The sequence below is a fragment of the Podarcis bocagei genome (genome assembly GCF_964188305.1).
Source record: "Podarcis bocagei genome assembly, chromosome: 8".
Classification (NCBI taxonomy): domain Eukaryota; kingdom Metazoa; phylum Chordata; class Lepidosauria; order Squamata; family Lacertidae; genus Podarcis; species Podarcis bocagei.
Genome location: NC_138133.1, coordinates 70,452,529 through 70,476,740, shown reverse-complemented (window position 1 = coordinate 70,476,740; position 24,212 = coordinate 70,452,529). Strand labels below are relative to the sequence as shown.

The following is a 24,212-nucleotide window of genomic DNA, read 5'->3' as shown; positions in this document are numbered from 1 at the left end:
CACTTCCTAGTGTTTGTTGATATCTTTGCCTACATAAAAGGAAATCTATTCTTAGGTGTCTGGTGTATGCATACTGCATTCCTCAGCAAGAAACGTTTGGAAAACTACCAGCGCCAGATGATTTAGAACATACATTCCAACAGAAGGAAGTTATTGGACATTCCAAAATATGCTCTAACAGAGCCATAATTTCATTCCAAGGACCTAAATATTTACTTATTCCTTTTGTTTGTTTTGCCTAAATGACATTCTTATTCATATACAAAAGTGTGAAAGCTATTTGTGACAACAAGAAGATGGGCTGCCTCAACGGAGATAGTTTCTAATAGAAGTCCAGGGGCTTCTTATGTTTCAGGTGAAAATAGTTCATTTTGGTTGTGTAATTTTGGATGGTTTTTCTACTGCTACTTTTGTTATGTTATGTTTGTAATTACGTAAATTTGTTCCTGTTGTAAGCCGCCTTGAGCATGTTTCTAGCTACGGAAAGGAGGCATACAAATAAAATGATGACTGAATGAATGAGATTAAGCCACAGCTCTCTAGCTACAAACGTCTAGCTTTGCAGTTCCCTACTCATGGCAGCAGCCCATCAAAGGACTCCCTGAAGGTTAAGGTCAGTTGAAGAACATGCTTGATGCAAACACTTTCGGGACTAAATATTAAGAAGGCTGAAATTGTCCATATTACTAATCATGCTTATTGAGAAAGTTTTGTCTTTCAAATGCCTGTGAGTGTGGTTTGAGGCACCTTGCCCAATCTTTTTATCAAGCAACTAATATACAAATGTGGCAATGACTTTTTCTTTTTTAGCAATACATCAAAAGTTTTATCTAATAAGATGCTACTCCAATTACCAATGGACGTTAAGTAATGCTCAATAGCAGAACATGAAGTACAGTAATTTTCCAATGGAATCATCAAACTTTGAACAGTCAATATCCAGTTTCTGATAAAAGAATAATTTTCATGTCACATGAGATTAATAAAATCTGTCATAGTATGACACAATCTATTTATTTTTGGTAACTTAGAAAGGAATATTCCAAGAGCAATAATAATGCTATAAACCTATATAGACACCCCCCAAAAAAATAGCAGCACCTGAATCCACTGATATGGCAGCACCTGAAGCATCCCTCCATTTATGTGCCTGAAATCTATCTGTTCTTATTAGTAGTACCTAATAGTGAAATCCTATATGTGTCTACTCAGATGTAAGACTAAACCATGGCTTAGCACTCTGTGAATGAGCTATGGCTTGGGTTTGGCTGTTCTTTCCTCCCCTCTCATATACTACAGGAAGATGACTTTGGTTGTGCTTGCTTTACATTTCCCCCGAAAACAGCTTGCTATTTCACCGAAGCTTGGGACTGTGATTTACAGTAACAATGATGAAACAGACTGCAGCTTCAGAAGTCATAATATGACTTGTTTGGAAACTGACCATAGCTGATGATAAACCATGATGCTGAGTTTTGATGGAATGGTAAGCCAAGATTAAGGGAATTTGAAATTGCTTCCAAAGTACTCCTTCCCCCTACATGAAAGGATAAATGTAAAAGCTCAAGGCTCACTGCAGCTTATTCCCATAGCATTAAGCATGGTTTATCATTACATCTTGAACATAGTAAATGAGTTCAGTGGAACTTAGTTTCAGGTAAGTATGTATAGGATTGCAACCTTAAGATTTAAAGTTTTGTGAAAATCAGAGCTATACTGAAAACTTTAATGTATTTTATACAGCATAAGAATAAGATATAGAACATAGTAGATTTTAAAAAAAATGTTAATTCCAGACATGTACTAAATCAGTTTATCTCTTTACAGTTTACTAAGCTCATTTCCTATTATTGGTACATTCTAGCACATGACTAATTGGTCATTAATCACTTTCTGAAGCAGGCAACTACTTTACATTCTTTCTATTCTTAGCACACTAGTTCTGATTTACATTCAATGAGAGCTTGGTAAAATTAATTATAGTTTTAAAAATCTGATCAGAATCTCCTGACTGCAGTTCTATACACACTGACATGGGATTACCCTCCAACCCCCTTTGCATATGCAGAACACAGTTTTTCAAGTACAGAGAGGTGGGGTGGTTTTTCTGTCTGGCAATAAACCCTTATGCTTTGTAGGGTTCAACTCTTGAGGACCCTAACCTCAGGCAGACACTGCTACAAAAAATGGGAGCTAACAAGCCTTTTAGCAAAGGTCCAACCTATTGAATACAGTGGGATTCACTTTCAAGTAAACATGTACAGGATTTCGCTCTTAATTACAAATGCTACCATGCAATGATTACTAGCATTTCACTGCCTGATTAAACAGTTACTCATTTTGCTGCTTTTCAAAACAAAATGCCCTTGCCTTTGAATGATAATCTTGCTCCAGCCTGGAGTCTGATCCTGCTACCTGTTTGTATTTGTTCATTTTCATTTGGCGATTTCTTTCTTCCACATCCATAGCACCTGTCAAATTCAAAATAAAATAACCAGTTAATTTACAATTCTGTGTTGTTGTTTTTTAAAAAATGACATCAATATAAGCATTTTTACTCATAATGGTGAATATTGGGAGATTGACTTAAATGATTATGTATGTTCTTCAACATAAACAATAAATCCATTCTTTTGTTTGTGATGAGTAAGATAGCTACAAAGGCAAAAACACATATACAAACAAACAAAAAACCCAATAATTGAGAATTTAATTGTTTAACACCAACTGTGTCAACATTTAACATGGTTCTAATATAAGGTTTTGACAAGATTTGTTGCTGTTGCTAGACTATCCAAGAGGAAAAACAAGCAAACAAACCCATTATGATTTTTAAAAAGCAGAAACACATGGAACAAGCATATAGATTTTCAAAATGGAAATCATTTTTGAATGTGCCAGTAATGAAGGCCAGCTTAACATGATCAGTCAACACAATATGATGTTTCCTCATAATTTTTATATACTGTATAGAAGCTATCCTGTAAAATTTACTTCCAATGAAATCAAATAATCTTGGTAAGATATTTTCTGTATTTAAAAAAAATGAGTATGGGCAATAGTAGACCTAATGGGGAATAAATGGACACAAGCCCATTCATTCCAGTGGATTTACTCTGAACGTGATTAACATTGGATATCCTATGTTTGTGGGCCTAACAATTAATGCTTAAAATATTTGATACATTGCCAAATATGTTCATCCCTAGTGGCATGGAAGAATGACTTATAAGAGTAATACTTTTTATCCTAACAGAAAATTTAAAGTGTAAAAGCTATTCTTAAAAGCTACATTTTCCTTCACTAAATATTAGCATGTAGAAGCTAACAAAAAGTTTTATATTAATGGCTGCTGTATGTATTTATTTAAGAAATTCCCAACAACCATTTCTGCAACACAACTATCAAATAGTAATTGAAAATATATAATAATGTGTTTCATGGAAGCAGTTTAGTTAAGCAGAAGGATATTGTAGTAACAATCTAGAACAGAATGAAACTGCAGTCAAGTGTTAGAAATGTATACCAAATATTATAATGGAGGGTGAGAGAACAAGAATATGCATGCAATGAGGTGCTAAAGCATTTTTTTAATAATGGCAAATTGTTGCTCAAAGAGGCTTCAAAAATGATACAGGAGGCTTTGCTCAGACATAAACATGCTTAAGTTTCTCTGGACTGAAGCTATTCTTCTGTAGCTCTGTGATTATGAGGTCTGCTGTTCTCACTTAGACATAAATCAGTACATGCAATTATTTAAGAATATTCAAGCCAAAATTAAAAGAAATAACAGTAACTGCTGCTACTGATCATTAATTTAGGAAACAAAATAAAAGAACTATGACCAAGATTCATGTACAATACCAATGATACTAACCTCTTCTACATTCTCCCTTAATTATAATACTTTTAATATCAAATATGGATATGAATTAACTATGTCCTAGTTAATGTACAAAATACACATCAGAGAAGCAAACTATAGAAATGCTATATTGGTGCTTGGCATTTTCTTGTAAACTAGCTTTATTGGATTTTTATCCAACCATCTTTTAGACAATTCTGATAATACAGTTACAATGCATTCAGAGTGGTGATACCAAGCCTTTGAAACTCCCTCCTGCTACATATCAGTCAAACACCATCACTATTATTTTTTTGGTACCTACTGCAAACCTTCCTTTTCAGCAACACTTTTAAGTGGAGATTTTTTATCCCAATCGGTATCTGCACTGGAATTTATTTATTTTTTTATATATGGAATGGTTTTAATTGCTCTTATATGTTAAATTGTTTTATACATTTTTATTGTTTATGTTATTATTGTTAATCATTCTGAGATGTTTTATAGGAAGTGGTTAATAGCGTTAATCAAACCAATAATTTATTTATATGCCTATTATTATTATTATCATCATCATCATCATCATTATCATCATCTATATCTGTTTAAATGAATGAACATATGCAAACGAGCAACCCGTTTATCTCCTCCACTTGCAAGGAAGGCAGGTCTTACATGGCAATATTTAACCAAAAAAAATATTTTCCAAGGAATGTAAAGGAATGTAAGCCTAGTATTTAACCCTTAAACATTTATTAAGGAAGCCACTGCAATCCGTGTTGTTGTGTAGGCTAGACAGATTTCTATGTTATATTGTTCTTGGGATCCCAATCATGTACGCCATGTCAAAGACACAACAGTTAACAAGAGAAAAACATTTCTGCCATAGGATGACACTTGTATTTTGTTTTCCAAAACAGATTTTCAAGTTTGTGACAAGGGGAAGAGGGATTGTTTTTGTTTTGTCTTTAAAGTAAGACAATATGGTGATGAGACAGATGTCCGTTGTACTGCTTACCCCAAAGCAGTTTTCCTGAATACAGCCAACTTCACTATTTTTGGAAAATAGCAGCTGGTGAAAGATACCACTGCAGCTTCCATTTTAAACACCGAGTTTCTAGCCCATTCTAGATTCAGGAAAAGTTTGGCTCTCTTAAATACTGGCTCTCTTAAAAGATGAAGCGATCAAATGTCTACCCAAGGTTCTATACCTGAATAACTGTCATTATTGTTTTCATATAATATTCTGAATTTCTGTGGACCCATCACCATGTAGTTGAGTTGACCTGAGTTGACAACCAATACTACTCTTGTGGCAATATACTGTACAGAATATTTCAGTCTCTGACTGTGTGGCATTTTAAGGAAAGTCTTTTCTATCCCCTTACTCAAAAAGAATTGAGAACAATGCATATTTATACCATGAAGTAGGTAACAAGTGGGTTGGTTGGAAACTTAAGTATGATCCCATTTTTTAGAATATAAACCATCACGTTGATTTCATATGAATAAAATATATTTAAAAATACATATGCAAGAGATGAAGGGATCTAGAATAGGCATTCAAGGCCTAAAAATGTGTACAAGTGAACCAGCCCATAAACCTAGCATGCTGTCTCTGTAATTCCTTAGACTATGACATTCCACAAATGCTAGCTTCGAAATGCCCTTTCCTACACACTTGTTTGATGATAAAAGCATTGAAGCAGCTGCAGCCTCAATCTGATGAGACCCAGCTCATGGTTCAGCATGCCCATGGCATAGTGGTGTGAGAACCAGCATGGTGTAGTGGTTAAGAGCGATGGACTCATAATCCGGTGAACCGGGTTCGCTGCCCCGCTCCTCCACAAGCAGCTGCTGGGTGACCTTAGGCTAGTCACTATTCTCTGAAGTCTCTCAACCTCACTCACCTCACAGTGTTTGTTGTGAGGGAGGGAGGGAAAGGAGATAGTTGGCCACTTTGAGACTCCTTAAGGGGAGTGGAAGGCGGGATATCAAATCCAAACTCCTCCTCCTCCTCTTCTTCGGCCTGCTGGCATGCTTCATTGGCTCAGCTAAAAATATTACTAGCCCAAGTGACCAGCTAGGTTGCTCTTGCCTGGCTTAGGACAATGATGAGATGTTAAAACTAATGACAAGCCTGATGGGAGATGTCACTTTCATGTCCGTTTCAAGGAGCGTAAATACCAGGTAATCAGTGTAATTAAGCAGTTGTGATGTGTGGAAGTTTATTTTGAGAGCTAATAAAGTGAATTCCATTCAAAATTCCACCTTTCATACAATTTAAAAGGTCTCTTGCTTCATTAATAATCCTCTTCAGCTTCAATTAGAAATGTAGCCTCCCTCTGGGCATGATTGTTTTAAAGCAGGGGAAGGGGAGCTTGTTTTTCCCCCTGCTACTAACCTGTGGATATTCTGTTTCTCGTTGATTATCAAGGGTTTTGTGTACTTTTAAGGCTTTTTACCTTTAGGGTCAAAAATTCTTATCCTCTTACGTTGTAGCATTCAGAGCAATCCAAATGCCCTTTGTGCCAGGCTGGAGGTGGATTGGGCTGGTCTCTTCCTGCAGAGTGACGCCAGTGCAGTCATCAGAAGTGCATCAGGCCCTGTGTGATCAGGTGACAGCCGGGAAGCCAGCTTGGGAATCCAACAGATCTGAGGCTGGCTCAGCCTTGCTCACCCTGCCCCTGGGAGGCCCCATTTTGGTCCTGATTTAAGAGTCTGACTTCTGTGCATGTTAGTTGATAAGGCAAAAGAAAGAATAGAGTAAAGGTGTGGTTTCCTGGGTTCATACCTGATCAGGTGATTGTGGTGGGGCCTGTATGTTGATGTGACCATGGCTTTTCAACTAGCAGTTTTATTTTGTTTTATTGTGTTTTTATATATGTTGGAAAACATCCAGTGGCTGGGGCAACCATGTCAGATGGGCGGGGTACAAATTAACAACAATGACGACAACAGTTGCATGGGGAGCCCATGAAGTGCTGGCAGGCTATAACCACAAAGAGGGCTATTTGAGGCAATCCTTTCAAAACAATATTTTCAGCCCAAGGAATACAGTCAGTAACACACTGAAGACTATCATAGCTACAGAAGAAATAAAACAGTCAATAAACTGCCCTACCTTCATCCCCATTCTCTGGCACTGCGATGTGTTTAAAAAAGGGAGAGAAAATGCAAAAATAAAAATGAAGATGTGGCAGAAATAATGGATTTTTAAAAATAAAATAAGCATGAATAAAATACAACAAAACATTTTTTTTTCTTTAGCTGGTCAACCATAGCTGGTGCTCCATTTTTACAGATGTATCCACATCATTGGCAATGTACCTGGGTCTCAAGTATAGGCTTATCAGAGGAAACTCATGGGCATTTGTTCATTTCTAGAATCATTAAAACTGTCTTCACAAAAAGCAGCACAGGAGGCGTCAGATACAGTTAGCTTATGCTTCTTTTCTCTAGAATGACCGGTGAATGAAAAAGAAGCATGCATACTATATTTTTAGCACAATCTGTTCAATGTGTAGCCAAGCTGGACTAGCAGAAAACTGAATGCTGCAGAATTGTTTCCAATGGCTACTTGAAGCATTTTTGTGGAAAATTAATTTATAGGAAGGCTTCACCTTGAGTGTTGACTGTGGTATGGCTTTCCCCGTAGTGTGAGTCAGCCATGTTGGTTGCACTACTCAAGATGCTTTCCTATATTTTATTTTGTGCAATATATGCTTTCAAGTCTTAAAATGTATGTCACTTAGGAATTTCCATACTTTTCAGCATACAAAATACCTATCAACCTATCAATCAATCAATAAGAGTGTGAATAATAATTAGCTGTGCACAGTTGGCTGACCAGCAGACACAGTTCATGGGAAAACGCAGTGAAAGCTTGGGCAGATATATGGCTATTAAAATGAACAAATGGAGAGTTTGTCCAAAATTCCTTTGGCATACAGAATTATTGGAACACATTCTTAATTTGTATGGGATGCAAACAAGAAGTATTGCCAGAGCCTGGACTTAAGCACTACATAGTAGGTAGGGTACAAGTGATCGCCAAAGAAGAAGAGGAAGTAGGCGATCTTGAATTATGCTGCCTGGTCTGTGTAAATCAGGGGTAGTCAACCTTTTTATACCTACCGCCCACTAATGCATCTTTATTGATGGTAAAATTTCCTTACCGCCCACCAGTGCTCGATGGAAGGCAGATTCAGCTTGTGCTGTAGAACTCCCTACCACCCACCTGGAATCCTGAAACGCCCACTAGTGATGCCAGCAGTTAAGGTTTCATGTAGCCAGAGTGAGTCCTTTACATATGTTACAATATGTAAGAGACTCACAAAACACTATCCATGGAAATTCTCTATGCCTTTGCCACACCTTCTTGGGAATGCTGATGTGAATGCTTTGCAATTGATAGTGCTGCAGTATTGAGTCCCTTATATTTGTGTATAAACACACACACACACACACACACATGCTCATGGAAGGATGAATGCTTATTAAGAGTGGTAAGTTCCCCCATTCACTGTCCAGCACACAAAAGTTACATTTTTTATACAAGGAGAGGGAGCACAGATTTCTCCATGGATAAAGTGTACATTAGAAAAGCATCTTATGAGAGAAATGTGCTCCTAAGTATTTCATTCTATCAAAAGCACAGTATAGTAAGTCTTTATGAGAACAAACAGCAATGGCTATCCAGAACACTAAGGATAATGATTCACTTTTCATCAGGATTAATCTACTTGTAACTATAGACATATTTTGTAAAACTCTTCTTTTGTTAAGTCAGCATCCCATTTTTAAACCTAGCAGAACCAGATGGTGAAGAATATACGGATTCCAATTCAACTCTAGTCATGCACAAAAATTGTCCACTGGATGTGGAGGAACAGCGCTATCAAAAGATACACATTCACATGAGGTATTTGCATGGGAGATGGATTCCAATGGGGATCTCGTCTTCTGGACTGTAACAGCAGCACTTAATAGTGCTATTGCAAACTTTCAAAAAAGAGGCAGAGAGTAACTAGGCAGATTTTTTTATATATATAAAAAAGATCAAAACATGAAATAACCCAGTAACTCAATAACACGTATGCTTTCAAGAAAGAACAACATGCCAAAATGATACCTAAAGGAAAAGAATCCAAATAAAAGTCTTGAGGTTGCTATAAAAGTAAGTTTTCACAGCTTTTCAACACCATTATGTGTCTTAAAAGTAATGTCATGCTAATTCAACCCATATTAGCCTGCTTTATGTGTCTAATGAAGGGTGAGCTACACATTCAAAAAAACCTGACAGTATAGTCCTTTTTAACTATACCACATCAGAATGCAGGTGAGAAAATCTAATGCAAGTGTTTTGCTGTCTTAGGAAAGACAAGATGGCATGCCTCCCCTATTCCATGTACCAAAGCCAACTGACTAATAATTGACTCTTACTTCAGCACTGGTGAGGGGACAGCATGCTCCTCTACACCTGAGGGCAGTGAAGCAGGACTTGCTCTGATCCCACGTTTGGATGCTCAAAAACTACATCAAAAACTGCATGCCAACAGAAAGCATGTCAAGAAAATGATAGGCTTGGGTTCTTAGGAGGAAGGAAAAGTTTTGCCATGTGATTTTCCTGCATCTGTAGGCCAGCTGTAAGAACAAAATAACATGTGAAGCAGCATTTCACCAGCATTTTTGTTTATATTGGGGTGGAGAAATTTGTATAGCCTGCTCATGAATGCTCATGGGGAACATTACGGGGGCTACATAAAAATGGTGGGCAGGGCCAAAGGGGAAAAAAGTGCACTGTCTGCTATACTCTACTCACTCAAAAGCTAGATCATTCCACAACACATCTAATCTCCAGCCAGGCAAAGAAAGAGGCATCACCATAGTTCAAGGACACATTTCAGACAGATGAAAGCACACAGTAAGGCACAGAGCATAACAAATGAGGACCATGGCCCCAGGATGGGGCATAGCTGGGAAGACTCTTAAAGGCTGCCTAGAAGGTCTTGAGGGCTGCATTTGACCCCCAGGCTTGAGGTTCCTCAGTCCTGATTTAAACAGCAGGAAACTGTAGTGGTTTTGCTATTTCATCTCTTCTGCACATTCAGGAAAAAAATAACATGGTACAGCCCTCATTGGTGTACATGATTTTTTAAAAAAGACATGTCAATGCTTCAAAATGTGAGTCTGTACGATTTACCTGCTAAATGCAAGCTTGCTAGAACAAATTCTAGCCTTTGGAAAGAAAACCATCTCAGAGTGGAAGAATGGTTTTAAAGGAATAAAAACAACAATGATACAAATGGCAAATGAGACTTTTAACCCTTCTGTTTCAACTGTAACAAACCAACAACTTTTCCCACCATGCAATTGGGCGTCCATCTCAAAAGCATTTAATAACTATGGGTTGTATCCAACAAAGTTGTCCCATCATTAGCCTCATGTTCTCTATCTTTCCAACTGTCAACTGGCACCAGCGTTGTACAAGCTGACAGGTTATTTGTCAGGTAATTTATGAATTTGAGCACATCATTATACATACGTAGTCCCACAAATATGCAGGACATGCTACCTTATCGCTTGGTAATATTTTGTTTCCAAACCAATAGGCACTCAACCACCTATGTTCGCTATTAGAGGGGAGGATGATCTGGGTAACCTGACTATGAGCCTTCAATATTTCATAAACTGCAGTATATATAAGGCATGTAAGAAAAAATTGTTCTAAAATGAAAGACAATACCCTTTTCTCTGGAAATATGACATACCTAAAGGGAAACCATAACTCCTCCAGAAGACACTGTTATTAGGAGAAGGAATTACAAGCAGCAAAGGAATGCCTCGTAAAATAAGTAGAATCTAGGAGAATAAATAGCCAGAGTGTAACCTTTTGTGTGTGTAAGAGTAGCTCTATTTTTCTAAGCTCAAAATGCAGTAAGTCATTTCCTACCCTTTATGAAAACCACATTTTATTATATGTGACCCTTCAGATTCATTGGACTCATCAGCACCAACTACTATAGCCAAATGGCAGGATGAGATTTTTAGTCCAGCATCAACTGGAGGGCCAAAGGTTCCCATTCTTGACCTATGTATTTGTTCTGTAAACTTAACAGCACACATTAAAAAGAAAAAAAAAGCAGGTCTTAACATTAATAAAGATTAAACCAAGCTCCTGGTAAAAAAATATAAATTATGAGAGTAATAAAAACCTACAAAATATTTAGGTGTATGGTTAACGACAAATAATATAAATTTGTATAAATATAACTATTTGGAAACTTGGGAGGATATTAATAGAAATTTGCAAATATGGGGTAGAATGAAACTTTCATTGTTGGGCAGAGTGTTGACCATAAAAATGAATGTACTACCAAAAATCTTATTTTTGTTTCAATCAATATTGGTGATTGACACAACAGATTGTTTCAACAAATGGCAAAAAATATATTTCTAAATATACCTGGCAAGGAAAAAAAACAGAGAATAAAATATAAAATACAGATAGATACGAAAGAGAGAGGTTTCTCTCCACCAGATATATTATATTATGAGCATCTTGTCTGTGCTGGTTGAAGGAGTGGTTGTTATTGAAGAAGGACCCTCATATCTACGGGACAGCCTTGTCTGGTATGCCCCACGGAGGCTCTGCAAACAACAACACTCTGAAGATCCCAGGCCCCAGGGAAATTGGACTGGCTTCGACCAGAGCCAGGGCCTTTTTGGCAGTGGCCCCGGCCTGGTGGAATGCTCTCCCACAAGAGACTAGGGCCCTGCAAGATGGAGCTGTTCCACCAAGCCTTTGGCCAGGGGGCAGTCTGACCTATTTTCCTTTGTATAAGAACAAACATGAAGGAGGCCTCCCAGCCTGTGCACAGGTCCTTATATGATCTGTGAAAACAGTTGGTCCTGGCAAGTATTTACCGCTCTCAATCTTAACCTTGATAACTGCCATTTGTCCAGATTTTAATTTGTCTGAATTAATTTTAAGATGTATTTTAATTAATTGATGCCTGTTTTTATGTATACTGTGTTATTTGTATGATGCTAGTCGCTCTGAGCCTAGCTACGGCTGGGGAGGGTGAGGTACAAATAAAATTTACTATTATTATTATTATTATTACAAGCAAGGTAGTTAAAAAGCGCATATTTTCCCCACCTTTCAATGTAACTCATGTGAAATGGAGATTCTAATGTGCGTTATTTGTCATGAATAAATATCCAGAAAATTGCAGCTGTATTAACAAGTTGTGAGTTCTTGTATATGACTTTCAAACCTTACATATACTTTAACACAGATCACTGTGGTGCTTCCCCACAATAATCTTCCCCTTATCTTCAGTGATCCTTACATAAAACATCACTACTCAATACCCTGTCTTTATCTATTCCCTGTGCATAAAATTCAATGAGGCAGTTTCTATTTGGAAAGCAGACTATGACTATTTTTCTAGCAGACACTACCTCATTCAGTGCACAGGACAGACAGTGCTCAGAGTTGCAGATCAGGGTCACCCATCAAACACTCAAGACATTACGAGCTGACAGAATTAAATTTGCATGTACAATTTAAGACACAGGCAATGCTTCCTGATACAGTTCAACTAATAAGGTAATTAACCATGATGCTGGTGAATAAGCTGCACTAACCAAGTTTATATGAGGGGTTTATCTTTTACAGTGACTTTCAGAACGACATTGTTGTAATTTATAATCTGCATGTGCTGCAAGAAGCTTTACTGTTGAATGCCAAAGCATTCTGAAAATGTAGTACGTATTATTCATTCAATGCTGAATAGTCAGACAACCCTCCTCACATTAAAATGACTTAATGTCTCACCATGCCTCACCCCTCACTAGCCATCCTCTGATCCCTCCTTGAGTGCTTTTGCTTTGACCTGTAATAATGCCTCTTGCCTGTGTCACTGGAGGTGGTGTGTGTGTGTTTATGTGTGTCTGGATTGCTGCCTACTGTACAAAGGTAGGAGTCATATACACCACCTTTTGGCTCTTCCACTGGCATGTTACCCCCCCCCCCCCCCGGAAGGTTGCCCATGAGGGAACATGGGCCTCAGGCTGAAGAAGACTGATCTGTCTTAGACTAGATCTGTGTTTGAAGCTTTTGCTTTTAGAAAAATGGAAACAAGATGAGGCGATGATAGGTGAATTAAAACAAACAGATGCTGCTGGGGGGGGGGAGCTTTGTTAGCATTAAAGATAGTTTCTGACATTTCCTAAGCACAATTTCTCATCCAATTAATCCCACATAGAGGTGTAAGATTTCCAAATCAGAAATACAGATTTTGAGTAAGAAAAATCACAACCTGACCCATGAAACCTATTCATATGAAGAATTTAAAACACAACATATTTTTGAGTAGTCCATACACATTGATATATGTCAGGGAACTGCCATCGGCGCTAGAGGTGGAGGGAAGGCTCCAGAGGGATGCCGGAGAGGGTCCCAGTAGGGAGAGGGGCAGCCCATTTGCTGGGGAAGGAAATCAGCGTAACACCAGTGGAGAAGGGGGGCAGATGGGGGAATCAGAGAGGAGGCTCCAAGACTCCTCGCCGGAGACCAGCGGAGAGAGTATGGGTTCTCCGCTGCCCACAACCTCCCTGTGCAGAAGGCTTCCGCGCAGGGAGACTAGACGGAGACTAGGCATCAAAGAATTTTTGTGCTGGAAGAAGTTCAAGAAACGCCCACTGACAGATTCTGCCAGCGACTGAGACAGTCACGATGCTAGAGGCTGTTCAGTCAGAAAGGGTACAACCAGGTAACCTAGCCAGGAGTGGCGGCAACTTACGCACGAGCAACCCCTAAACCCATTACAATATATTTCGGAGAAACAAAGTTTGTTTGGGTTACGTAACCAACTTACTGAATTCGAAGAAGACAGTAAAAAACTGTCTTGAACCTAAAGCACTTCGCCACCAACCAAGTTGTATTTTCCAACTGCTATGCTACCACACCCCAAACCATAATTAAACATCAGCACTGTTGATACAGTACCACAAATGTTTAGGAGGGGTATGTATGTAAGTGTTTCTGCTTATCAGCTACTGTGCTGCAAGAAAGAGAATGGGGTAACTGTTCATACTTCCTTAAAATAACAGCGCAAAAAGTATGTCACCCTAATAAATGATATATTCTTATGTGTGCAGTTGAGGCAGGATAATGTAACAGGGCTATAGACCAGAAACGGAACAATTCAAGAGTAGTGAGAAGAGTATTCATGAATGAAGAGGCTCTGTAATAAAGTCCACAACATCTAACAATGGAAGAACATAAGTAAGTACCAAGGTACTACACACCACTAAAATAAAGATGCAGCATTAAAGCAGGAATCTGACAAACCTTTGGATATACTTTGATGTTTCATTAGGAGAGAAACTGCGGGCAAAGTTTATACCAAACCTTGATGAAAATTGGATAAAACCGGTAGAAGCCAGATAGCATACTGAATTCAGATGATGTGCACCAGTTAGCCACTATGGGGGCAATCCAACACAAGATCCTCCAGGCTAAACAGCTTAGGATGAAGCAGATCTCTGGTTCAGCCAGCTGCTTCCTGGTTCAGGTGGCATTAAGTGTCCAGTCACAGCTCAGCTGCAGATACACCAGTGTAATTTGCTCATCCTAGCTCAGCTGGCTGAACCAAACCTAAATGAGACGAAACTGGTGTAAGTCCCCCCAAAAGGGGTGTTCTGGTAGTGTGGTGGGGGCACAACAAGAAAGGATGGACTTAGGTTGTTTCCTAAGCCCACTCAGCTTGGTCATGTGAATTGGTAACCCAGCATGGAACAGTATTTTAAATGCTTGTTTCCTCTTTGCTAGGCTTAAGCAGAGCAGCAGAAGCAGCCCCACTGCTGAATGGGGTTTGGGTCAGGCGTATCTTTAGACCAGCTTAAATTATACTGGCTTGTTTCATGCCAGCTTCTTGTGAATAGAATTGCTTCATTTATTTATAAACCATGGGAAGTTAAAGTCCACCAAGAGCTATCAGTTACAGATAGGTAGCCGTGTTGGTCTGCCATAGTCAAAATAAAAAAATTCCTTCCAGTAGCACCTTAAAGACCAACTAAGTTAGTTCTTGGTATGAGCTTTCGTGTGCATGCACACTTCTTCAGATGAAAATTAAAAGTGGTATCTGAAGAAGTGTGCATGCACACGAAAGCTCATACCAAGAACTAACTTAGTTGGTCTTTAAGGTGCTACTGGAAGGAATTTTTTTATTTTGACAAGAGCTATCAATCATACTATTTTATTTTACTTTAACAGAATTTGTACACCACTTAATTGTAAATGAAGTATCCAAAACATACTAGCGTTAGGGTCATGTCAAGGTCTTTGAACTATGTAAATGTTTTGAAATGGAAGAGAAATCGAACAAAAAATCTAAGGAATAAGGGGACACAACCCTAGGAAGGAGAGGATGGGCTAATGGAGAAGTTTTTCATTTCTATGTGTTGCTCAGGATGCTTAAAGCAAACCTGGCACCTGTGCTGCACCAGGAAGCCAGGGATGCTGCAGGTAGCTTGGCCAGGGGTGGTCCCGCCAGGAGCCCACAGAGAGCATGTCTCCTCCACCTACATAAGAGACTGCATGATCTGGTGAGAGCACCTGCCTTTTGACCACAGCAGCTGCTGCTTCTGACGCCACCAGTCCCACACCCCACCATTTCAAGGACTTAGAAGGCCAAGAAACAGGACAGCGGGTTTTCCAGCCCTCCTGGAAAAGTTGACCAAGGCATCAGAGATGCTGAGGGACATTCAGCAGCTTTCCCTCTCCCTCAACCTGCCCACCTAGAGAGGCTCCCCAGATCTGAGAGCTGCTGTTGAACTGGGAAGGAAAACTAGCAGCTGCATCAGTGTTCCCCACTTCTGGCTACAAAAAACAACAGCAGCCACGGAACAAACAAGAATGGATCATTTCGGGTACGGGGTCCTAGAAAGCAATCTCCCAACATCTTCTATTTGAACAAAGCATGCCAGCCGGTATAAAAGACCAATATCGTACAATGAAGAAGTAGTGGCTTTTTAACCCATAAGAATGCAGGAATCTTTAGCCCAACATGGGGCCCAAACCCACAACCCAGAGATTAAGAATCTTAATCTATTTACCAGCAGAGCTATTAAGAAGTGTTTAATGGTTTAATTGTTTATACTAATAATTTTATTGTTTTATAATTTCTGTAAACCACTTTGAAGTTTTTTATGATCAAGCAGTATAAGTTTAATAAATAAATAAACAAAGGTGCAAATGTGAACCATGCCACTTTGGTAGAAGCAGGAATAGCACCATGTGTGGGAAATTAAACTTCTACAAAAGGTGAAATGGTATATTATTTAATGAGATGTTCGGAGGCACCTTGCCTTGCACTAAATGCTTTGTGCAAGTTTTATCATATGCTGAAGCTTGTTACAAGGGTAGCATGTTCAGACACGGAAGTATCATACTGCCCTCTAACAGATCTGTTCCTCTGAATTCTATCCATGTGCACACAGAGTTGCCCTTTATTCTGTTATGGCATAATTCAGATTAATAATGGGCATGTATAACCACTTTACTTTCCTACTATTCCCGTACTGGAAAACACATAAGGAGGAACTGGGCTTCTTTGAACCTTTAATCCTTTTTACATCAGCTTTTCTTCTTCTAATTTCCTTAGCCAGTGGCTGCTATTTGAAGTACTTAGATCTTGTTCAACCTAGTTTTGTGGCCAATGACCCTCTTCACTATGGCTAGAGAATATTTTAATTAACAAATTGTCCTACAGCTAACAATTTAAACATAAATCTTTTGGATGAGTTGTAACTGTTAGGATTACCTAAAATCTAAATAAACAGAATATAGTGACAGCCAGCTACAAATAAATACAAATGAAAATGTTTTCTCCCCACATTGTTAATGTAATACATCATGAAAATGCCTGCTTTAATTTTCAGTAGATTTTGTACCCTACCCAAAATAATTAATCAAATAGCAAACACCTAAGGTTTCATTCTTTTCTAGTGATGACAAAATAAGGGGAAGAAAGAAAGTTATGTATGTAGACATACATGAGAGAAATGTGAGAAATGTAATGGCAAAAATCACAGGACAAATTAGAAGGAAAGTAGAACAGAGAAAACCAATAGAAGAGACAGACCTGGGTTTCTTCTCCTTGATGAGTCCACTTCTTCTGTTATCACGTTGTGTAATGGACAGACAGAGACACAAAGAAGATGGACGTGAGAGGATGTACTCAGAAGGAAAAACTGACACTGAGGGAAAGGGCCACAATTGTTTGAGAAAGAAACCTGCAGCGCATAATCAGTCAATGGGAAAAAGAAAACACAAGAAACACCAAAAGGAACAAAATATTCATTTGAACAAGAAAGGATCAGAAAAATAATGTTAGTGATCGGGGGAAGAAAAGCAGTATTTAAGCTGTCCAACCAGTATGGCTAGGATAGAGGAAAGAAAGAGATGTGTTCAGTCCATGAATATTCAGCTTACCTAAAGATTTATTCTGGGATAAAATTAAATGTTAGCCTTGATTTTTTTATTCATTTTCACATTATTAAGTAGTTTTGAAACTTTATATTGTCTATTTTCAATGAAGATGAACCATCTTCCTTACATAGCAGGAAAGCAGTGAAAGACATCACATTTTCGGGGGGGGGGGGTCCATGCTTTCTAGAATGCCCAGTTAGAATGAATATTAATTGAATAAATGCATATATATTTGAACTATTAATCAAGCTAAGCAAGTAAAAGCTGGAAGACAAGGTAAGTTAAAACTGGCAGCTTGACCGAGTGCAATTGAGCTTACAGGAAGATAGAATTCAGATCATGCATGGCTCTAAGCTAACCAGAAAATTATATTTCCCCTCAATCACATACTTCATACATCTGATTTAATTATTAGCAATTAATACAAGTGAAGCAAAAACAGTATGGGAGTCCAAAATGTGGCATTAGACAATTTGAAACTAAATTAAGAACTACCCACTTAAAGCAATACAACTGACCTGGGCAGCTTTTCACTCCTTTTTTAAAATGAAAGTCAGCATAAATTACCAAATAATTGTGAATCCCATAAGCCATTCATATATTCAAAATCTTATCAGAATTCATCAGCCCTAATATAATCTTAATTCACAGTTGCATCTGGCCCATCAAGGCTCTGCCTGCCCTCTTCCCCAAATGCCTGGCTCTTTAGCAGGCAAACTGAAGCTGCATGGAGCAGGGGATATTCTTAGCAGACTAAGGCTCCATACACATTAGTGGCTTAAAATACAAAGAGGTTGATTTCTCCCCAGGCCCAGATCTGCCACCTGAGATGACTGGCTCACCATGCTTCATAGGTAGGCAAGCCCTGGCACAACAGCACTCATTGCACTGGTGATTATCAGTAACTGGTATTCAGAGGCATGTTGCCTCCAATATTGATAGCAGTATATCGCCATCATAGCTAGTAGCCATTGATATCCTCCATGAATTTGTTTAATTCCCTAATCTTGTGGCAGCAAATTACATTGTTAAAGAAGTATTTCCTTTTGCTGTTGTGAATCTCCCAACACCTAGCTTCATTCTAGCTTTATGAGAAAGGGAGAGAGACTTTGCTCCATCCACTTTCTCCACATTATGAATATTTTTATATATAGCTGTCCTGTCTCTGCTCCTTACTCATATTTCTCCCCTAAACTAAAAAGCTCCAGATGTAACCTTTCCTTGAATGAGAATTCCTCCACTCCCTTGATTATTTTGCTTGCCCTCTTCTGAGCCTATGCCAGCTCTACAATATCGTTTTTGAGATATTGTGGCCAGAACTGTATACAGTATTCCAAGTATAGTCTCACCATACGTTCATATGATGACATTACGATATTGGCATTTATTTTCAACCCCTTGCCTAATGATCCTTGGCATAGAATTAGGCCTTTTTCACAGCTGCCACTTGCTGGGCCGACATCTTCATTGAGCTATCCACTACAACCCCAGTCACCACCTGTTCAAACCCCATCATTGCATAGGTGAAGTTAGTATTATTTGTCCAACTGTGCATCACTTTACACTTGCATTCATTGAACCACATTTGTCATTTAATGCCCATTCATCCATTTTGGGGAGCTCCTTTTGGAGCTCCTTGAAATTCCCTTTTGTTTTTATCCAAGTGTCATCAGCAAACATGGTTCCGTCATTGCTCACCTCTAATTTAAGGTCATTCGTGTGCAAGTAAAAAGCACAGGTCCCAATACATATAGTTGGGGAACCCCACTTCTTAAATCCCTCTATTGTGAGAACTGAGACTTTATGAAATGTTTTTTTGAAAATCTAAGTACTGTATACTATACATTGTTGGAATGGATCACCCCTATCCATATGCTTATTGATACTGTCAAATAACTCTAAAGGGTTAGTCAGGAAGGATATATTCTCTTGGAAGCTACACTGGTTCTGCTTCAGCAAGACTTGTTGTTCTATATGCTTGGTAATTCCATTTTAATAACACTTCCCATCAGTTCCACCAATCAGTTGGGTGGAACCTGTCCCCAAGATCCCCATTTTGAATACTTAATAAAGGAATCGTAAGCAGAACCTCCTCCAGATTTCAGCTGGTGAATATATAGAGAAAGATGCCTCAAATATGCAAGGCCCCTGGCTTAGAATCTTTCTTGCAGCTGGTACAGCTACCACAGTTGGACATGCTCTCCACATCCCATGCTTGATAGTCAGTGGGAGCCTGTATCTTATGCTACCTGAAGGTTCTGAGCATTAGTAATCAATGGAACACGTTACAGTAGCCAATTACTAAGATTACAAAAGTTTGGCAAATGTTAAATAAACACCCATATTCCAGATAAAGTTGCAACAAGCAATTTCCTCCTATGGTATAAGTACGGTAGTCTGGTCTGCTCTTTCAGCACAGTCCAGTAATGTGTTTTGCATCACTCAAAAGCATGGGAGATCTTCAGTAATGTAGTTTATAATCACCTTTATAGATAGTTATCATGTCTCCACACCTATGTACAGTTGATCTAAAAAGGGCCTATAGATCAGGCAACCTTGTTTCTACTCCACAAATATGTCCAAACATGATTATGTCTCCAGATCATGAGACTTGGAAGTTATATTAAGATAGAACAGAAAGGTCAGTGGGGTTTTTAAGAAGGTACTAACAACACATAAACAAAGAACTTATATCTGCAAGGAGGTTGGTAATTCTGAATTGGTCTCAAAACAGGGCTCAGTGTTGAGCTATAAATTAATTGCTGACAGAATGGAAAGCTAGTACTTTGACAGTATTTCTCTTTTTTACTTCACTTATAACCCACATCTAAAAGTGAGTGATGGCAGAGGAACATTTTGAGAGAACAAGAGTACAGAGGACTTTTAGTGACACTATCTGGGAAAGGAAGCTTCCATTACACCAGTGTTTCCCAAACTTTTTTGGGCAACGGCACACCTGTTTACTGAAAAAAAATCTCACGGCACACCACCATTAAAGCCCCGCCCCATGACGTCAGCGCGCAGCGTCACGCCGGGAGGGTGTAACTTTCAATTTTTTTCCCTCCCCCTTGCCGGGGAACCTCCAAGTGGGGTGTGAAGCGAGCGTACCTCAAGACCGAAACGCCTAATTCCTAGGGGGAAAGCATAACTGGGCGTTAACCGATCGCAAACCCTGTCCTAGCCCATTAACATAGGAAATTAACATATAATCCGTTCCTTCCCCCTCTCGTCTGCCGAGTTGGTCCCTGCCCCTCTCGCGAGACTCGCCGCCGGGTCCGCTCTCGCGCACATAGCCCGGCGAGAGGGCGCCTTGCCTGTGCGCGCGCCTGTGCGCGCGCCAGCGCGCTCTGTACCCCCTCCCTCCCCCTTTTCGGCCCAGCGCGCCGCCTTGCCTGTTCGTGCGCCGCGCGTGTGAGGCGAGCGGGAAGGCCGCGTAGCCCCCCATGCAGGAGACCCAGGAGAGCCCGGCGGCCGCCGAGACCCCCGCCGCTCTTCCCGCCCAGGACGAGGGGCCCGGAGGAGGAGGAGGAGGAGAGCCCGGCGGCGGTAGCGGAGGAGAAAGAGGCGGCGGCGGCAGCAGCAGCGGCGACTCGGAGGCCGAGCTGCCGGACGGGCCTTCCGCGGAGGAGCCTGAGGGGAAGAAGGAGCCGGAGCCCGAAAAAGGCGGTGGCGAGGAGAAGGAGGAGGCGGAGGAGAAGCCGCGAAGCAGCAGCGGCGAGGAAGAGGAGGCCGCTGGTGAGCGTCGGGAGCAGCCGCAACCGTCTTCGCCTCCGGCCGCTGGGCCGCCTTCGCCGCCTCAGGAGCCGCCCGAGGTTGCCGCTGTAGCCGCCGCGGCACACCAGGCAACATCTCCCGGCACACTACTGTGCCGCGGAACACCGGTTGGGAAACACTGCATTACACTGTTATAAACTTGACTTTTACAATCTCATATGTATCCTTGAGAGTAGGAGAAAGCTGCAGACCTGCAAGGAAAAGCAAGGAACTGAATGCAAATAATTCTTTTTCAATCAAATGTATCCCTCCTGGCAAATGACTGCTCATCTATTCAAGTAGATACAATCTGACAGAATAATTAAGGAATATTGGATCCATCTTTTGGGCACAAATAGTCAGGCCTTCTAACCTACTCACAACTTGTGGAATGCTATCAACTTTGCACCAGCTGATGGAACTGACTTCCCCTTCCTCTACTTTCCTTATAGTCCTGCACATATTTCCAAAATCTGTTCCAGAGGCTCCCCCAAGATTCCAGAACACATTTTGGGTATCACATTGGGGGGCAGTAGGGGAAAGAGACAAAGTATGTTGCAAAAGTAGGCTGATGTTGGATATCACCCACTATCCATACATCTAAGACAGCATATGTTAGATCTTCACATTCCACACCCATCTCAGCAAACAAGCACCCCATCTGCCCCAAATCCCAACTATATAGCTTTCAAATGTAACAATGACCGCTCCCCGCTTAAAATGGGGGGCGCCCTTTGCGTGGACGCGTGCAGCCCCTAGATCTGGAGCGGCTCCAACAGCATAGGCTTGGCTTTGCCTTCCCTCAGGTGGGATACCTGGAGGTCTCCACCTACCTCAGTCAGTTGTCCAATCCCACCTGGGGGAAGCGTTGCCAAGGAGACCTGCCAGGTAGGGGAGGGATTACCTGCCCACACAATAGAGGGAGGATCTTACCTAGGAATCCACACTTGGCTCCAGAGCTTCTCCCACCCTACCCACCCTCAGTTAAGGTCTTATTTTGCAGGTTAACTTTTCTTCACAGGTTTTGCAGGTTAACTTTTCTTCACAGGTATGCGGGCGCTGCTACGTTAAGGTCGCTGTTAAAGGGCCGGAAAGGAATTTCCCTGCATTGGCAGGTTTCGCCTTTCCCGTAGCAAAACGTCACAACTTTGGCGGTATCAGGCCTTGGGCGGAATCCTTTTGTCCATCTTCCTCTTGCGGCGGCGATACCAGGGTTCCCCGTTAAAGGGGTTTTCTGAAGGGAGGCTTTGGCCGTGCACCGAAAGGTCGTCATTGCTCCCTCCTGGGCGGCGGCGTTACGGGGGCGGCCATCTCTGCTTGAACATATGTTCTCCAGAGCCGGCCCATCCCCCCCCCACACATTGGATAACCCTGATGCTCCCTAGGTCCCCGGCTGGGGACCGGGGAGGGAGAACGCCCAATGCCTGAGCCAAGGTCTACCCACATTTGAAATTTAATAAAGTTGTGGCCAATTTAATCCCATAGCACGTTGTCTTGAGTCGTTATTCACATGACGGGGGGACCGTGCAGGATCTGGGGGCTCCGCCTGTCCACGCAATGGCTAATTTCTAGCCATTCAGATTTCCCATTTATTGCATGCATGTTTTCCCATCTTCTTAGAGAAAGTTGATTCCTTTTCAGCATGACTCTTACAATCCACTCATTTCCAAACACCATTGTTTATATATTTTGCTTTCATAATAACCCCTTTCACCAACACCTTGTTTTCTATTCCCCCCCCCACTCTTTTGGCTCCACATTCCTTCGCCACTTTGTCATTTACAACCACATTATGCCCCTTTCCCCCATAGTAAAAATAACCCAGACCAACCTCCTAAAACCCTACCTGGCTTTGGTCATTTAATACCCTTGAACATGTTTGAATTCCTGATTTAAAAATGTATCAGTTATGACAAAAGAATGGAACATTTTTGTAAAAAATTACTAACTTAAGTCAAGCACGTTTTTTAATTAATGGGCATTCTAAGACAAGTGGCTCTATTTTCGCTACTCTAAAAAAAGAAACTGTGCCACATGACTAATCTAAATAATTGCTACAAACTAAAAATAAAAATAAAAATCACAAAGTGAAAAAAGGTACATTAAGCACACACTCATTACAAAAGCATGAAATGTAACAATTTTATAGTCTCATGCTTTCAGGTGGTTTTCCAAACCCTGACAAACCTGGCTGAGTGTGATGTTTCTTTCTTGGCAATGATTTGTCATCAGTTATTGTACCATTCACCTTTTTCTGCTGGTCTTCCCATGTAACTTCTAGCGTAAACCAAAAGAAATCAGAGCTTGTCAGAAACATTAATTAACTTCTGTAAGATACCTAACATCATTTGATGAAGTTCAGTCTAAAGTACAATCACTGGTAGGGCCAGAAGTAGGTTCTGTTTTTTCTTCATTGACCATGTAGTATTTTACAAGGATTAAAGTATGTTTAGGTTTAGAGCTTCCTACTACAAAAAGCTAATATAATATAAAGCCAATATACTTCTTAAAAACAGCAGTTTTATTTGTATGTTTATTTTAGTGCTATTAATTTACATGACTCTTTATTGTTATGCCCTTGCACGAAGGATCTTACGATCTAAAATTTGACATAAGGGAGGCAACAGAGGAAGGGGTGTTGTCAGGGGTAAAAATGGGGGATATAAAAATTATTTCAGTAACACAAATGTTGATTTAGTAGCAGTAGACTCATTTATATTTGGCTTAATTATTTACGCTTGCTTATAGCAAAAGCCTATGCATATTTACCCATAAATAAGTCCCATTGTGGGGCTTACTCCCAGATAAATGTGTTTAGGATTGTAGGATTAGTTATTTATAATGGTGTTCTCCCCCCATCCCCAATTCAAACTAACCAGTATGTCCCAAAATAGGTAGAAAATATAATATATAATATAATGCACATTTTGGAATTCCTTGCTGGTTTTACTGCCAGCTAACAAATTACAAACTGCCTTGTTAGATCAGATCCAAGTTTTCAAAAGTGGCTACTCTGAAGGCTCTAGAAGCTCACAAGAAGTCATGAAGATTATAGGCTTCGCGCTGTGTGTCAACCACTGTCTGTGGCTCAGAGATTTACTGGCTCTGAAC

The 24,212-nt window shown here is 40.2% G+C and overlaps 1 protein-coding gene across 24 annotated transcripts in view; it reads right to left on the bottom strand.

Annotated features, from left to right (window-relative positions):
- The window catches only part of RIMS2 (regulating synaptic membrane exocytosis 2), a 349,417-nt gene that overhangs the window by 78,261 nt on the left and 246,944 nt on the right, over window positions 1-24,212 (bottom strand). For 8 of the 24 annotated variants that reach the window (XM_081204271.1, XM_081204281.1, XM_081204282.1 and 5 more), the window contains 3 exons: window positions 23,289-23,378; window positions 6,969-6,989; window positions 2,371-2,471 (listed from right to left, as the gene is read on the bottom strand). The exons of 9 other annotated variants lie outside the window; for them this stretch is intronic. In XM_081204271.1, coding sequence (XP_081060397.1) covers window positions 2,371-2,471; window positions 6,969-6,989; window positions 23,289-23,378 — 212 coding nt within the window. Of the gene's footprint in view, window positions 1-2,370; window positions 2,472-6,968; window positions 6,990-17,001; window positions 17,035-23,288; window positions 23,379-24,212 lie in introns of all 24 variants that reach the window. 7 more of the 24 variants (XM_081204290.1, XM_081204292.1, XM_081204293.1 and 4 more) reach the window with 2 other exon arrangements.